This window comes from Suricata suricatta, chromosome 10, assembly GCF_006229205.1.
Source record: "Suricata suricatta isolate VVHF042 chromosome 10, meerkat_22Aug2017_6uvM2_HiC, whole genome shotgun sequence".
Taxonomy (NCBI): Eukaryota; Metazoa; Chordata; class Mammalia; order Carnivora; family Herpestidae; genus Suricata; species Suricata suricatta.
Genome location: NC_043709.1, coordinates 116,368,601 through 116,386,540, shown reverse-complemented (window position 1 = coordinate 116,386,540; position 17,940 = coordinate 116,368,601). Strand labels below are relative to the sequence as shown.

Here is a 17,940-nt window from a genome sequence, read left to right as displayed (position 1 = left end):
ACATTGCCAGAAGCAAGGGGGAAAAAAGCCAAAATAAACTATTGGGACCTCATCAAGATAAAAAGCTCCTGCAGAGCAAAGGAAACAATCCACAAGATTAAAACACACCCTACAGAATGAGAGAAGATATTTGTAAATGACATATTGAATAAAGGGGTAGTATCCAAAATCTATAAAGTACTTATCAAACACAACACCCCCAAAACAGATAATCCAATTAAGAAATGGACAGAAGACATGGATAGACATTTTTCCAAAGAAGACATTCAGATGGTCAACAGACACTTGAAAAGATGTCTCTCATCATCAGGGAAATACAAATCAAAGTTATATAAGATACCACCCTACACCTGTCAGGATGGCTAAAATTAACAACACAAGAAACAACAGATATTGTCAAGGATGTGGAGAAAGGGGAAATTCCTTACAATGTTGGTAGGAATGAGAATTGGTGCAGCCTCTGTGGAAAACAGTATGGCGGTTCCTCAAAAAGTTAAAATTAGAATTATTCCATGACTAGCAACTGAACTACTAGGTATTATTGACCCAAAGGACACAAACATATTGATTTGGAGGGGCACATGCACCCCAATGTTTATAACAGCATTCCCAACAATAGCCATATTATGGAGAGAACCCAAATGCCCATCAGCTGATGAATGGATAAAGAAGATTTCATATATAATGAAATATTATTCAACCATCAAAAAGAATCAAATCTTGCCATTTGCAAGGATATAGTATGCTAAGCAAAATGAGTCAGTCAGAGAAAGACAAATACCACATGATTTCACTTATATGTGGAATTTAAGAAACAAAACAGATGAACATAGGGGAAGGAAAAAAAAATAGGGAAGCAAACCGTAAGAGACTCTTAACTACAAAGAACAAACTGAGGGCTGATGGGGGGAAGGTGGGTGGAGGATGGGCTGTTAAGGAAGGCACTTGTATTGAGCACTAGGTGTTATATGTAAATGATGAATCACTAAATTCTACTCTTGAAACCAGTATTACACTGTATGTTAACTGAATAGAATTTAAATAACAATTTGAAAGAAGAAATAAAAACATCCAGATGGCCAACAGACACATGAAAAGAGGCTCAACACCACTCACATCAGGAAAATGCAAATCAAAACCACAAGATACCACCTCACACCTGTCAGAATGACTAAAATCAAAAACACAAGAAGTAACAAATGTTTGGCAAGGAGAAAAGGAACCTTCATGTGCTATTGGTAAAAATGCAGACTGGTGCAGCCAGTGTGGAAAACAGTATGTAGTTTCCTCAGAAAATTAAAAATAGAACTACCATATAATGCAGTAATCGCACTACTAGGTATCTTCCCAAAGAATACAAAAATACTAATTCAGAAGGTTATATACACCCCTGTGTTTATGCAGCATTCTTTACAATAGTTAAACTACGAAAGGAGCCCAAGTGCTACCGACAGATGAACGGTAAAGATGTGGTATATACACAATGGAATATTATCCAGCCACACAAAATGCAACCTTGTCATTTTCAAGAATGTGGACAAAGCGAAGAGTAAAACACTAAGCAAACTAAGTCAGTAGGAGGAAGATGATTACTATATGATTTCACTCATATGTAGGATTTAAGAAACAATACAAAGGAAAAAATCAAAGAAAGAGAGACAAACCAAAAAACAGATTCTTAACTGTAGAGAACAGATGGTCCCCAACGGGGAGGGGGGGGATGGGCGAAATAGGTGAAAGGGATGAAGAATACATTTATCCTGATGAGCAATGAGTAATGTCTAGCATTGAATCATTATATCGTACACCTGAAAGTAATATAACACCGTATGTTAAGTATACTGGTTTTACATGAAAAACAACAACACTTAAAACTAGCGTACTTTCTGCCTTCCCACTCCAGGACACAATCAATATCAGCAGAGCCCTAACTCGGAGGCAGCTATGAGAAAAATGGTCTAATGGCTTCGGGAACAAACACCTAATTGCACTGAGATGGAATGGCACTTGGACGTGGAATTCTGAATTCTCAAATGCAAAAGTGAGCGGTCCACTGGTATATCTCTCATGAACAGTTACTTGGGTATTTTAATGAAGGTCCACAATGACCCCTATCTACACAGCTTGCCTCTAACTTTATTCTGTATTGCAGTCTGATCACCTCCTATTTCTTGGGGTGATTGAGCCTTCAAGTGGCAGACATGTTGATGCCACTTTGAAAAGTGAAATCAGTGTTCTCCTCCACTTGCAACGGAAACTGCACTGCTAAAATTTCCCAACTCCTGTCTCCCACCTCAAAATTATTCTCGGTATAACATGCCTTTTCCTGGCTTATCTCCTAGGTATGACAGCTAGGTAACATGATTTAATTATATTTCAGCTTTTAACAGGAAATGCAAATGAACTGTAGAAAACCACATCTGTCATTCAAATTGTTGTGCAAACAAGTCCAGGGGAAGCTCCACACCGACAAGGATGGCTCCAGATCTCAAGCCCTCCTTTCCGAGTTGGGAGGTTTATCCAGATCACGGGTGGGTTGGTCCCTTGGTAAATTCACTTCTCCCTTTATGTCGTGACTTCCCAACAGGAAGTGCGTTAGCAGTTAGCAACAGCTATTATGCGACATTCCGGGAGCGCTTAGTGTGCAAGACAGGGCATTTTGATACAGGTTTTTTAAATGGCATTTCATTTTTAATGTCTTGTCAAGTACAAAGAAATCTGTAAAACATTCTGATTCCATCCCTGGCATCCCATTTCTTCGTGGAGTTCCAAAAAACCTGGCAGTCACAAATATAACCAGGATGGATAGTTCACATGACTTTTATTTAAAATTAAATAATAGATCCTTATGGTTACAAGAAAATGCTACCAAGGCTCTTGCACCATTGCACATACCATTTCTTCATTCAGGGCAAGAGTTTGCGACCCCTAGCCCAGGACTATGTATCAAATATACAAGTGTTCCTACGTACTTACGGCAGGTCCTAAAAATCTCTTCCTTGGCTCTACATCCATAGTATCATCATCATTGCTGAAACGGGCTGAGTCCCTATTTCTGCCTCATCACCACACAGATACGGCAGCCTGCTTGCCCTGAAGGGGCCACCTGAGCTGTCTTAATACATGCTAAGACACAATGGTGTTTAGAACCTACCTGAATAAATTGAGTCATCAAAAAGCATCACTCTTTCTTTTGGGCACAATTTATTTAGTAGGCATGACTTGATAGTTAAATTCATGAAAAGCATCCTTACCCGATAGGTGGAGAGTATTTGTACTATTCAAAAAACTGAAAATATATTCCGTAAAATAGTCTGGCGAAGGCAAGTTTCTTTGCCCCAGACAGACCCCTTGGAGGGACAAAGTGATGATCGTCGCTGCCAACCGAGGAAGTGTGTTTTCATCAGCACCATCCCTGCTCAGTATTCCAGACTTTTCCTGTAGCACTTTGGTTTCCAAACACTGAAATTAGATGCACAGTCAAAAGAAAAAGCTTGAACCTCTGAAGTTGTTTTGACTAAAATATCTCTAGGATTTCCCCAGAAGACAAGAGGTCTGACCTGTTTGTAGGAACATCACTGCAATCATTCTCTAGTCTCAGAGAGAATTCTGTTTGGAAAATGCTTGTTTCTTTTATCTGCCCTGACACTGTATTTTCTAACTCCCATTCTACTGGTCCTCCATCACCTAACCTTTTGCATTATTCTCTCAGAGTTGTGTCTTCTCCAAAGAGATCTCTTGCGCTTCCTGTTCACAAGCTTCCAGGTGAAATTGTTTCTCTCCAGCGTCACATACAGCCTGCAGTGTAAGGACTTTCAAATCTATATTCCTGACCTTGACTTCACACTGGCCCTGCTGCTCTGTATCACCACTGAGCACTTCCCTTTTCACACCTGCCTTTAGTCTCAGGCTCAATGTGTGCTATGTGCTAATCAGGGCTGGCACAGTCTCCATGTTCTCTGAACTCCCATCAGACATAGGATCTTTTCCATATGTAGATTGATTTCCTTCAGTTAAATTAGGAGCATCTGAAAGCCTAGAATCTCACCTTCCATTCCACTAGTATAACCATTCATCCATTTGAACATGTATTGAGTACCTACTGTGTGCCAGACACCATGCGAAGTCCATTACACCATATTCTCTTTTCATTGTCCCAGAGATCTGTGCACAGGATACCCTTTTCACAGACCACCTGGCCAGTAACAGGTAGAGTCCCAATGTGCTCTCAGATATGACTCCATAGCCTGTGCTCTTAGATACCCTTCCTCTTGTAGAGAGAAATAAATGGAAATACAAGTTGGTGATGGGACTTAGCTATCCTCAAAGTGAGTTCCATAGCATCATGCTCGGGACAGATAAGGTTTTAATACTATCTCTGCTATTTGTAACTGAGCAACCTTGGGCAAAATGATTAACTTTGCTCACCCTCATATTCTTATCAGTAAAAAGACAACACTGTCTACCACAAAGATTATTAAGATGAGATGAGCTCATGTGTGTAAAATACCTAATACAGTAGTTGGTCCATAGAACACACTCAGCGAATCTTAGCTACTATTCTTCTTGGTCCCAGTGTCTAGTGGTGCATCTGATAGAAGGCTGGAGAAGGTGGCAAGGGCCTTATATTCAGTGTTATGAAAACTTGCCCCCTAAAGGCTCCAGAGGAGCCACTAATGTTATAAACAAAAGAATAATACAATATGGTATGTTCTAGAAATATCACTCTGGTGGTAAAGTAGTGAATAAATTGCCAGGGATAGAAACTAAGGGCAGAAAGTCTAGTTCAGGAGTTATTTATTAATCCAAGATAACTCTTGATCTAAGATAATAGCACTAAGAGATGGAAAGAAGTGGATGTAATTTGAGGAACATTACAAAGGACTTGTAGGAAAATGTCACGGCATCCAGAGTTAAAAAATGACTCAGGTTTCTAGGTTTGTCACCTGTATAATGGAAATATGAACCACTACTTTTCTATGTAAGAGTCTGGAATGGTAGAGAAGTCTGTGGATACCCCTATTCATTTCCTCTGAAAACAGCAAACAGTGGGGGGAAAACAGAGAGAGGTGGAAGCAAGACACTGAGTCAAGAAGATAAAATAGTAGCTGGACGAAGGAGAATGAATGACTAGAGGCATATTTATACTCTGGACCATTAGGGAGGGTGGCAGCAATGTAAAGCTGCTTCTTGCTGAGCTGGTTAAGGACCACCTGGAGCGGCTGTTAGTGGCTTCACCTACCAAGTCTCAGTCCTCTGCAGTCCAAGACCTGGAGATGCTGGTAATGGTGGGCCTGGTCTGCCAGCACCTTCTGTGACCTCACACTCTCTAGTCCTTCTAGATCCTTCAATGAGATGCCAACAGACCTCCTGTAAAAGTCTCCATCTCCATCAAGTGACTGAGGATTCCTAAGGGAATTCTAGTCCAAATGAACAAACTAAAGGACACTTTCCAAGAGCTAGAGACAGTGCCCTCCTCCAGGAGACAACTAGTCTAAGGCCCAGCAAGGGTTCCAACTCAACAAGTGCTCTTAATTTTTCTTGACTGACTATAAGGAGAAAGTACATCTACACATAATATTGAATTATCTTATTCTGTTCTAGGAATGTTTAATCTCACATATGCTTGGAAGCCCAGGTATTTGTAGCATGTGTTGGATAACCAGAAATCTGCATCGAATATACACACACCATCTGCTTTGAAGCGCTGGGTTTTCATTCCCATTGAATCTGCATCAAAAGGCAGTAACAGATGGGCTGACTAAAACCTTCGTGGCTAATTTGAACGAATCTTGTATCATATAGATGGTGCAGTGAAGAAACTATATGTGGGCATACTTCCTTATTGAAGCAGAAACTGAATTCTAGAAAGGAACCCATTTTCTCAGTTGGAAGTGGAAACAAAAATATGGCCCCATTTCGAGATTCGTGAGATGAGTTCTCAAAATGATGCCCACAAAGTCCTCAGGAAACAGTCTTTCCCTCTGTGTGCCAATCACAAGAGAAATCAAACATTTTTACAGCAAACTGGAGGATATGTTGGCTGGTCATTAAGCTGTAGCATGAATGCACAGACACCTTTGGGCTCCTAGAAGCCAGAATGGAGGCCCAAAATCAACTACGTCTCCATATGTCACTACAGACGGAATGACTGTGTTCCCCCAAATTTCAAATGTTGATATCCTACCCCTTACTGTGATAGTATTATGAGGTGGGGCCATCGGGAGGTGACTGGGTCATGAGGGTGAAGCCCTCAGGAACGGGATTAGTGCCACTAGAAGAGAGAGTTCCTCCCCGCCACTTCCACCCTCTGAGGACCCAGTGAGGGGATGGTCTCTTATGAGTCAGCATAGGGGCTTTCACCAATTCTCAAATCTGCCCAGTACTTTGATCTTAGACTTTCAGCCTCCAGATCCATGAGAAATAAGTTTCTATTCTGTATAAGCCACTCAGTCTATGATATTTTTGTTATAGTAGCTCAAAGACGCAAGTCAATTAAAAATTTAAGAGGAAAAAAAACAGGTTTCATGGCCCTCTTCACTTTCATGGTGACTGCTCAATTAATTCTTTAAGAAAATGTGGCTTTAAAAACTTTCCTATGTTCAGAGAGCTTTGTCTGCTCAAACTCCCCATGGCAAGGCAGAAGGTATACAGGTCATTGAAAGGCCGGCTTTTGCTGGAATAGTAACGAAGGGCAGAAGGACCAGGTGCCTGGCTGCTCACAGCGGGAGCCGTGAGGAAAGGAAGGCACTTCAAGAGACCCTTGAACGTGTGCAGCACAAATCAAAAGCTACAGAGGAGATATTGTCTGTGCTGGCTGTCATGAATAATGCTTTTTGCAAGCTGTTTCTTCGGTGAAGCAACTAATGATAAATTCATCCCTCTCACACGGGCTCTGTCTTCCTTTTCCCTCGGCCAGAAGGGAAGGCAAAGAGGCACAGAGCCCTCCCCACCGTGGGTCAGGCCTTGGAGATTGGTCAGAAGCCATGAATCACTCACTTTCACGTTCAGGGAGAGAGAATTGCCCGGTCACTGCCTGTCCTGCCCACCCACCCACCCACCTTCTGGCTAGGACTCATTTTACAATAATTAGTCATCACACTTCCCCCTTCTGTACTCAGATTCTTACAAGATGTCATTCACATCCCATCACTATCCCCCACAAATACCTCTCTTAGAAGTCCGTGACCGTCATAGGAATCAATAAGTGACACAAAACAAGGCTCTCAGGCTGTGTCTTAGCAGCACACCCAGGAGGTACTTCCGTCCTTCTTACCTGGCTTCTAGAAGTGTTAAAGTGCTGCCTGGTGAAAGCCAGGATATCTTCTGTCTCATTCTGTGAAAGGAAATCGGAGTCTTCGTCCTGCCTGAGGCTGAGGAGGCTGTGCAGGTAAAATTTATACTCTTTATTACTCATGTTGAGCTTGGAGGAGCAGATCTCTTCCTGATGAATAATGTAATAGAGGAGGAGAATCGAAACACGCTGGACCACTTCCTCTCGGAGCTGACCCTCGACACCTCCTCCAGCGATCCGCAACAGGGCATCCGCTTCAAAGCACTGTTCCAAAAACAAAAAAATAAAACGAAAGTAGAAACAAAGTTTAGCAACTAGTCCTAGAATGCTAAATGACCATCGGATCTTCAGTGATTATTACTTTATGAATAGGAGGGGAATATGGTAGGTCTAACAGCCAGTTTCAAATAAGACAATCATGGCTGGACTTCTATACGCCGATGCTGTCCTCCCAAGGAGCCCTTATTCCCTGAGAGGAGTCTCTCTACGTCTAGGTGTCCATCTGCTGCCATGAGTAAAACCAGTTGGCTCTTTGGCTTTTAAAGTAATGACCCTACTGCATTTATTTATTTATTTACTTATTTATTTAATGCTTTTTATTTATTTTTGAGAGATGGAGAAACAGTGTGAGGGGGGCGGGCGGAGGGGGGGGGTGGTCAGAGAGAGAGGGAAACACAGAATCCAAAGCAGGCTCCAGGCTCTGAGCTGTCAGCACAGAGCCTGATTGTGGGGCTCAAACCCACGAACCATGAGATCATGACCTGAGCCGAAGCCGGACGCTCAACTGACTGAGGCACCCAGCCTTCCCCCCCCCCACCCCCCACTGCATTTAGAATGAAATCCAAGCTCCACACAATTTGGTCTGGCTCTTGCCTGCCTACTTCCCTCGTCTTACCTTGGCCTCTCTCCATGTCTCTCACTTCCCTTCTGCCCCTGTAATTTTTCATCAGTTCCACCACACTCTTTCCACCATCCTTCAGGTCTCCTTCCCCCTCCTTTCTCAGATCTCAGCTTAAAGAGATACCCCCTTGAGGATCCACACACTATCCAAAGTAGAAAGCCCCAACCCCGTCCCACGTTCTCCAACAGAGCACCGCTCGACAGAAACATAACTGCAGCCATGGAGGTGAGCCACACATCACTTTAAATTTTCTAGTAGCCACATTTTAAAAAGTGAAATTCATTTTAATAGTATATTTAATAATGTGTCTTATTGAAACCTATATATGTAAGATATGACCACTTCAACAGGTAATCAAAATTTTTAAAAAATTATTCATGAGCTATCTGACGTTTTGTCATGCTAAGTCTTCAAAATCTGGTGTGTGTATACTTTACACTTACCAGCACATCTTGATTCAGATGAGCCACGTATCATGTGTCCAATAGTCACACATAGCTAGTGGCAGCAGATACCATGTTTATTTTCTCTGAAGCACTAGTGTTCTAAAATTGCTTTCCCTTCATGTTATTTTCTCTCATCCCTCGAGAACAAGTAAGTGGTCCATTAAGGCCAGGTTTTGTCTGTGCACGGTTCTCTCCTCAGCATCTAGCACAATGCCTGGCACTTACAAGGCGTGAAATGGAATGAATGAACGCCATCTGCTTTGCCTTTATCCTACCTAAGAGAACTGCTAAAGAAAATATTTCCACGATGCTTTATTTGTTTCACACCCACAGCAAGACGCCTGGCACATCTAATCTGGGAAGTCTACATGGCAGAAGGTGCTTCGGGTAATGGGAAGGGACAATGGGGAAAAGATACACACAGGGTTCTGGAAGGGAAGCTCTCTCCACAAGACAGGAGCTGCCTTACTTCAAAGACAGTGGGGGGTTCCTGAGAATTCTCCTAGGATCGCAGAGGCAGCCCGCCACACAGCATAGGCCACTGAATGAAGGCCTGGAGAAATGCCTGTCCTGAGCCCCAGAAGGACTTTTCCCAATGTGGGACAATTTACTGCAGTATCTTTTAATCTATCCTCTGAGGTGGAAGTTTCAGGTGTCCTAATTCCATGTATGCTGTGTGTCCCACTGCATAACATCTGGGACATACCATCTGGGTCAGGAAGAAATATGTCATCTGTCTTCAAAGCAAAGCATTAATCACATTCTTCACTAGCCATACAGATTCCTTTTTCTCCCCAACTCAACTGCAATGGGATAAGAGCTCAGCAAACAGAGGGAGATCAGCTTCCCAACAAGTCACTCAGTGTGACCATTAAGCTCCACCACTGAAACCACCCCAGCACTTTCCTGTTTCTTGATTAGCAGACAAGAAAAGTCCATGGTTTGGTAGCTATTGGCAGGGCTGACACCAAGACTCAAGGAGGTTTATCAACTGAAACAAAACTGTAATCAAGCCTTTCTTTGTAACAACCTCCTGAAACCAAACTATTGGTGGTATTAGCTACCCTTTGCTGAAAGCCATGTGCTCAGGTTGTGCTACACACCTTATGTATTTGGGCATTCCTCAGTATATAAATCTAATTGGTTCTGGAAAAAAAAATGTTAGATAATACGTTGTTTTGAAGGTAAGACCATTATCCCAATATTTTAAATGGAAAACAAAATGGTTCCAGCCTGCCTGATAACCCACCATTTCTGCAATAATGTAAAGCATTTAGAATACCAATTACTCAATTATTTGATGCCTAGTGAATTAAATAATGGGTACATCTATGTGCACAGAACCCAACATGAGGTATGTCCTCCTTCTATGAGGAAGGAATACCTGTAGCATATGTGAAAACCAAGTCTGAGAAAGGGTAAGTAATGTACCTAAAGTCACAAAGCCAATAGCGGTTGCCCAATCTTAATTCTCACTCTGCCAACGACTTGCTTTATTTGCTTATCCCTTTGTTTTGTGCCATGAAGAATATAACCTGTAGACCCACTTATGTACCTAACGCACAACCACTTCAATCAGTGATTTTTCTCTCCTTTCTCTTCGATGGAAAAAGAGGTCAATGAGGAGGCCAAGTCATTGGTAAGACTCTAGTATAAACCAATGAGGGGATGTAGTACAACTTAAAAGGTTGAACGCGTTCCTGTTGAGAGGTTTTCAGATGATCTTTAGGGGGGTTGATGAGGTTGAGTAGGCAGAAAAAAGAATATCAGTGACGTGAGAAATGGGACCTCCATGAGGCCACCAGAGCAGACACATGTGGCCGGGGCTTGGTTGATAGCACACAACAGAGTATTTGGCTACACCTCATCCCATCTGATGTGCCTGAGGCCCCTGTCCATTTGTGATTCCTCCTCAATGTACCTTTCTAGGGTTGGAATAGGAGGATGTGGCCCGGGGCAGCAGGGAATAGGGCAAGACCTGTAATCATACCCATATTCACTCCAGAAGCGGTTTATAAAAAGCATATACATGGAAGGTATATTGATTTCTGGCTGAAAATTTGTAAATAGCCATAGAGCCTCTCATTTTCTCTGACTAGAGATTTCAATCATCTTGAATGAATGGAAGTTGCCTAAGCCTTGCTTTAATTTTTTGAGGCCTGCTGGAATAAAACTCAGCTGTGAATCAAATGACCACGGGCTGAAAATTTTCTGCCTCTTCATAATATTTGACTCTTTTTCTTAATGTTTACTAATTTTTGAGAGAGTGCAAGTGGGGGAGGAGCAGAGAGAGAGGGGGATGGAGGATCTGAGGCAGGTTCTGTACTTACAACAGCGAGCCTGATGTAGGGCTTGAACTCACAAACCACGAGATTATGACCTGAGTCAAAGTTGGATGCTCAACCGACTGAGCCACTCAGGTGCCCCCAAGATATTGGATTCTTAAATAAGTTACTTACCTTTGTATAGAACACAGTGGCTTGAGGAAAGAATACTGTAGGAAATACCAGAAAACCTAACAGACATTGACATGACAAAATGCACTGTGGGGGTTGATGGCGGACTGGGCTTGCCAGTTCATCATCACTAGACTTGTTTCAGTTGTTAGAAACCTTTTACCAGTGGCCAGGTTGTGTTTGGGGGAGGACATGTAGTCTAATTTTGCAAATACTTTTGCCTCATAGGCATCAAGATCCATCCAAAGCTCTGACCCTGGTGAAGTGATTCTTTGTTCAAGAAGAATGGACTCATTCAGGAATAATCCATCGATTTTCCTTTTAATCTTGTCATGTGGGGGCCTAAGTTTTCAGAGGGAAAAAGCACAAATTCTGGATTCCTAGAGCCAAATCACATCGCCTCCCCAAGCTGCTGCATTCAGCTTTGTTCATTGCTTCTGCCAGGAGAGCATCTCAGTGACAGAAAGCAATAGGAAATCTTTCTTCTACGTGAATAGGAGTTGTCAGACTTGATCAACTTTAAAGTTTTTAGCTCCAACGATGCCTGAAGTTGATTTTGGGTTATGGCTAAATCCACTGGCCTTTTTCAAGTTCTTAGACTTTTACAAGATCTTTGGGGGGGAGGGGGATGTCTTAGAATTGACTATAAAAGGGAAATGTTCTTCCTTTTCCTGGCAAACGAAGAGTTGGAGGGGTGTTTGCTGACAGCAGGCACTGGCTTTTTGTGGACCTATAACCAGACTTCGTGGCATTTCTGACTGACAAAGAGATAAGTCTTACTGAGAAGAGTCAAGAACACCTTGTTAGATCAACAACAAGTTAAGATAAAGCTCGATTCCGCCCACTCTTTGTGCCATGGCAGAGAAGACAAATGGAGGAGGGAGACTGAGTTAAATGCAGGACCTTAAGCAGTGGTTCTCTACCTTGAATGTGTCTGAGTGATTCCTGGAGATTATGAAAAAAAACCCGAAGCCCCTGGGACAGTGGAGTGGGGTCTGGGGAGGGGGCAGGAGTATCTTATTTCTCAGAAACACCACATTGGACGTATCCATAACACACAGGAATTGTGAAGGCACAGAGACATCTTGAGCTCTCATGCCCCAGTGTGTTCATACAGGGCCCTGTGGTCCTCACAGAGAACTCCCCGAGGAGAGGACCCGTACTGTGGTCTTACAGATGTGGAAGCCGAGGTTCAGCATGTCCCAATAGCTAGAAAGTGCCAGAATAAGGATTTGGGCCCAGGACTGGCTGACTCTTATCCCTTCACCACCTCTGGAACCCACATAAGGTCATGGTTCTCATCATTACCGAAGTGGAATTCATTCTCTTAGAGTTACTTAATCCCTTGTTACAGTCATTAAAACTCCATTTAGCCCTTCTCATTGAAAAAAAGAAAAAAGGCCACGATCAGGCAAGACTGTCCATTTTCAAAGGCTGAGGCTTGAATGGATTTATTTTTAAGTGCACAGTGCTTTCAGATACTTTAGATTGACCTAAAGTTTGCCCTGGCTTTTTACGGATGACACGGAGAGATTTCATCGGATCCCTGCTTATGGGTGATTCAGGTGAACTGTAGTCCTCTGAGCAGGTAAAGCTAAAATTTGTCTTTATATTTTTGTTTATTATTTATTTTGAAAGGGGAGGACAGAGAGAGAGGAGAGAGAAGATCCCAAGTGGGCTGCCAGCACAGAGCCCGATGTGGGGCTCGAACTCATGAACCGTGAGATCATAACCTGAGCCAAAGTCAAGAGTCAAACACTTAACTGACTGAGCCACCCACGTGCCCCGTGACTTTTTTTTTCTTTTTCCCTCAGTCTTTTAAACTAGCAGCAGCAAGAGGGTCAAGCTATTAAAGATTGTTTCACTTCATAGGAATAGAAAGAGCTCAAACGGAAGCCAAACTGGCCAAACTCTTGCTAATGTCACAGAAAACAAAAAGTGCAAAACAACGTCTCCCTCTGAAAACAAAACAAAACATAGAACAATTTTGCATGTTTACATTCCCCCTAGCTAGACTAATATTCAGCCAGCCTTAATAAGGCACTTTCTGTCATTAGAGGAGAACATTTCCCTGCAGCAAATTCTCAGAGGACATTAATAAGACATGACTCCTAGTTATTTCCATGGGGAAGTCTTATGTTGCTATATATATAAATTAATGTCATCACAGATGAGTTGCCTATTATAACACATGTTTTCTCTGGGAACCCTTGGGAATTTCACTCATTATTGAATTATTTACTGTTTGCACAGAGCAGAGACAAATTCTATTAGCAAGACCCTTCTGTCACGAAGAAAAAAAAAACACACAAAAAAATCCCAAAAAGAGCAAAAACACTTGGCCAGGAAATGCTTTCCCTAGAACTGTGATTGAGAAAGTCTGCCAAAATTTTTTCTCTGGACGCAGTTATTAGATTTATTTGTTTGTTTGTTTGTGTCTTCATTTACTTATTTGTAGATTCATTCTAGAAATAAAATCTCATCAGTCAGGAAAGGGATGGTGAAGCGTGTTTTTGTCTACACCTGTATGCAATCATGTTAAGACATGGGCTCCTACCTCTGGTGCTGCTCCTGCCGACCCCCTCCCCTACTGGAGACATTCTGATTTTACATTAAATGTTGAATTTACATTAATGTGGATTTTACATTCACGTAACCTGCAGAGAAGTTTTTTTTTTAATTCCATCCCAGGCAAGTTAATTCAATGTAATCCATGGAAGGAGGGGTCCCAGCCTGGTATTCGGTAAAAACAGCACAGGCAATGCTGAGGGACAGCCAGGCTCTGAGGGTCACCTGGAAAACCAGGGGAAGGTTGGGAATGGGGCCACAGGACCACAGACCTCATTTTAGCTCAGATACCTCATTTTTAAGAGGATGAGCCTCCAATTCATTAACTGCCCACCATGCAAAGTACTAGAAAACACCAATCAACAATCAGGCTAAAGTACTTCAAAATTCAACATTAGGGGTGCTTGGGTGGCACAGTCAGTTGAGCATCTGACTCTTTTTTTATTTATTTAATTTTAAGAGAGAAAGAGAGAGAGAGAGATTGACAGCATGAGCATGGGAAAGTCAGAGAGAGAGGGAGACACAGAATCTGAAGACAGGCTCCAGGCTCTGAGCTAGCCGTCAGCACAGAGTCCGACACGGGACTCGAACCCACGGACCGTGAGATCATGACCTGAGCTGAAGTTGGATGCTCAACCAACTGAGCCACCCAGGAACCCCACATCTGACTCTTAATTATGGCTCAGGTCTATCATCTCACAGGCGGTGGGATGGAGTCCCAAGTTGGACTCAGTGTGGAGCGTGGAGCCTGCTTGGGATTCTCTCTCTCTCTCCCCCCACCCCCTCCTGCTGCCCCTCCCTTGCGCATGCACATGCATGCTCTCTCTCTCTCTCAAAATAAATAAACTTAAAAAAATGCAACATTAGGCAAATATCATATCACTATCATTTTGCCACCCCAAAAAATAGCATCTAACTAGCGAATCAGAAAGAAGAGAGAATGAAAAGTTCACACTTGTGGGGCACCTGGGTGATTCTGTTGGTCAAGTGTCCAACTCTTGATTTTGACTCAGGTCATGAGCCCAGGGTTATGGGATCAAGCCCCATATCGGGCTCTGCACTGAGCATGGAGTCTGCTTAAGATTCATTCTCTCTCTCTCTCTCTCTCTCTCTCTCTCTCTCTCTCTCTCTCTTCCCCTGTGGTATCCCCTCCCTGGTTTGTGCCTGTATGCACTCTCTCTCTCTTAAAAGGAAAACGTTCACAATGATAACTAAATACCTCCAAACATGCAGAAGGATCGTAGAAAGGCTTCTGCAAACATTACCATTTGAATAAAACAAGATTCTCCCTGTTTTCAAATATTATTTGTAGAATGCTGGATGACTTGCTGTATCCTAAATATGGGAGATACGAAAACACAATGCACTGTCCCACTTGGGTCCTGTGTTTGATTTTCCTTCACTAAAGTAAATGGCTGGAGAAGCCATTGCTCTGTTTTGAACACGCCCCAGGACCTGGTCCCAATCTGTCTGTCGCACTGACCAGATTGCAGTCTTCTTGCGTCCCATGTGTCCTCTGTGGGCAGCCAGTTTTCTCCAACAACGTTTTCATGAGGCTTCTAGAATGGTTCCGAGGTAGGGAGTCATCGGCAGAGAGAGCTTGGAGTACTCCCGTCAGGTGGCCCGGATTCCAGGTGCTGCTGCTCTCCTGGGCCCGGGGTCTTTCTGTCTCAGTAGAGGGAACAAGGCTGGGTAGAAGGACAAATGGCACCCCAAGAGCTAGAAGCTCTTTCCAGAACCGCATTTCCACTCTTCCTTTACCTTGAGTCAGCGTCTGATGGACTTGGGTGGCTTGCTGTTCACGGTGTGAACTCGTAAGGGGAGGAATTTCTGTGATGAAGGGGAAAAAATAAAGGCTTTAATTATTGGGCCTGCAACATGTTTGAAAGGATTCATTAATTGGGCAGCTAAGCTGATTTGCAACGGCAAGCTGTTTCTGAACCGTAGGGGGTCTGTAGGTCATTTATGACCACGAACAGAAGGAAACTATCATGGCTGTAGACTTTCAAACTGTAGAACATCCAGAAAGTGTGTCACACTGTCTCTCTCTAAAATAAGAGTAAAAAAGTTAGGTAGAGTCAGTTTCTCTGTTTATCTTGCAGGCGGTACAAGTCATAGGACCCAGATACCCTCATTTTATCCCATCCTAATTTAGAACTCTGTGATGTGGGTCCTCATGGCTCAAGTAAGTGAATAAAATAAAGAGAAAATAAATTTCTTTTTATTATGTTAATTTCCTAAATGTTTATTTTTGAGAGAGAGAGAGATAGAATCTGAAGCAGGCTCTAGACTCTGAGCTGTCAGCACAGAGCCCAAAGTGGGGCTCGAACTCATGAACCATGAAATCATGATCTGAGCTGTAGTCGGATGCTTAACCCACTGAGCCACCCAGGCATCCCTGAGAGAATAAATTTCTACAAATTACCCACATCATGTTGAATGAGATGATTTTAGAGATAAGGAAAGGTACTACAGAAGAAAATACTCATGCCCAGAAAACACAGGTAATTTTTCAGTTTTTAGTTTATTAAAAGTACAAACTAGCAGAAAAGCAAGAGTGTTTCAAGACCGCAAGAGCCACGGTAAACCCACAGACTCAGTGGTCAGTAAAGGCGTAGGGGACAAGGTTAGAACCAATCAGCTTTCTGCAAAAAAAAAAAAAAAATTTTTTTTAATTAATCTCTTCAATCTGCTGCTTAAAGAATGCAAAGGGTTAACAGCATTTCATGTCACATCTTGGCCCAGAGATGAGCTAATAATAATTGTGGGGCAGTAACAAAGATACTGTGATTCCTTTTATGATTCAAAAAGGAGAGAGAAAGAGAGAGGTTAAGATTCTTATGTTAGCATTAAAAAATGACAGGCGATACAAACATTTCTAAACGCAGTGCTTTCCGTTAGAAGAAAGATAAATGATTATTTATCTGGAGCTCTGTGGCCTTTTAAATCTCGGAGACTATTTTGTAATTATAAAGTCCTCCATTTTTAAAATTCCGTGACTGCGCACTAGAAGCTGGAAAGGATTATTTCAACCCAGAGAAGTTTTCGGTTGCTGTGGAGAAAACTGCTCTGGGGATACCAATGAAGGCGGATAAAAGTGAGAACTTTCTGTCTGGCAGACTTTCAGGAAAAATCTAATAAAAGTGGCTAATGAACCTAACATTTTGGATCGATATTTACGAGTTCTCTCAGAAGTCTAAGAAAATCCTAGAATTTCTTAACCAGTCACTTGCCTTCTAAGGGACAGATCTAGGTCAAAGGATTGCACCTTGTAGAACGGAAAGGCTTTAGGGCTAGATCGAGATTTCTTTTTCTTTCCAGTTGATTCTGTTTTCTCAACCCTCCGACCAAAGACTTATTGAAAAGGTAAGCTCCTTAACACTTTAATTTTATAAGGTGCAGAGGCTTAAAAGATTGAAGGCATTAGAAATCCTGTAAAGAAGATATCTTCAAACAAGAGGAGAAGTATTTGTTGGAGGCATAAAGTTCTGACCTGGGGAGTAACTGGATGGGAGTGGGGAACTGTAATTAGCGTGTAGGTTCCGATCCCAGAGTCTGTGGTGGAAGTGCCCCATGAAACAGGCTCCAGCAAATTCTTAACGAAGGAGGGACTGAAAGAACCAAGTGGTAAATTGTATAGAAGGTAAGAAGTCAAAACCCACGATTTCAAAATGCACAGAGTGCATATAAATGGCACATGGTACATGGAAAACGGAGAGAAGCTGAAGGCGAAGGGAAGGGACGGAGTTCCGAGTTCAGGTCCGGGGCCAGGAGTGGGTGGGGGAGGGGGCTTCTGGAAGGAGGCGGAGGAAATGAAAAGAGAAAGAAATTGGGTGGATTAGCTCCTCCGTCACTAATTGGATATGAAAACTGGCAGCAGCAGGGTGAGATAATCCTAAGGGAACGCTGGTAATACTCACAGAAACGTGGAAGGCAAATGCTCCCAGAATTGCCCAGCTTCTCTTTAATGCACATCACGGAGCCCTTGGATTTGCCTAAACTGTCAAGGCCAGCGAGTTGGCCTGTTTCTGCCGAGCTCTCTGGAGAGATGAGCTGCAGTCAGTGTCCAGAATCATCATTCCCAAGAAGAGCGAGGGGCTGGCCAGGACCCCCCGCTGTGCTGCTAACGAGCTGGAGCTGAATCACAGGTGCTGAATCGGTCTTCCCTGACCTGGGTCTCATTGTATAACCTGCCGGGTTCCACGGAACCGGATCTTGATTTGCTCTAACCGATGGTGCCAGGACAGCGCTCCGATTCGCCCATGCTGATGTCGG

General features: G+C 42.8%; 1 protein-coding gene across 1 annotated transcript in view; it reads right to left on the bottom strand.

The window, feature by feature from the left end:
- SLC39A12 (solute carrier family 39 member 12) overlaps positions 1-17,624 on the bottom strand; it is an 80,340-nt gene extending 62,716 nt beyond the window's left edge. Inside the window, exons 1-4 of the mRNA XM_029954476.1 lie at positions 17,586-17,624; positions 15,149-15,495; positions 7,277-7,558; positions 3,255-3,462 (exon numbers count right to left, since the gene is read on the bottom strand). Of these exons, the coding sequence (XP_029810336.1) occupies positions 3,255-3,462; positions 7,277-7,558; positions 15,149-15,409 (751 nt within the window). The 5' untranslated portion in view covers positions 15,410-15,495; positions 17,586-17,624. The remainder of the gene's footprint in view (positions 1-3,254; positions 3,463-7,276; positions 7,559-15,148; positions 15,496-17,585) is intronic.
- Positions 17,625-17,940: the final 316 nt, after the last annotated feature.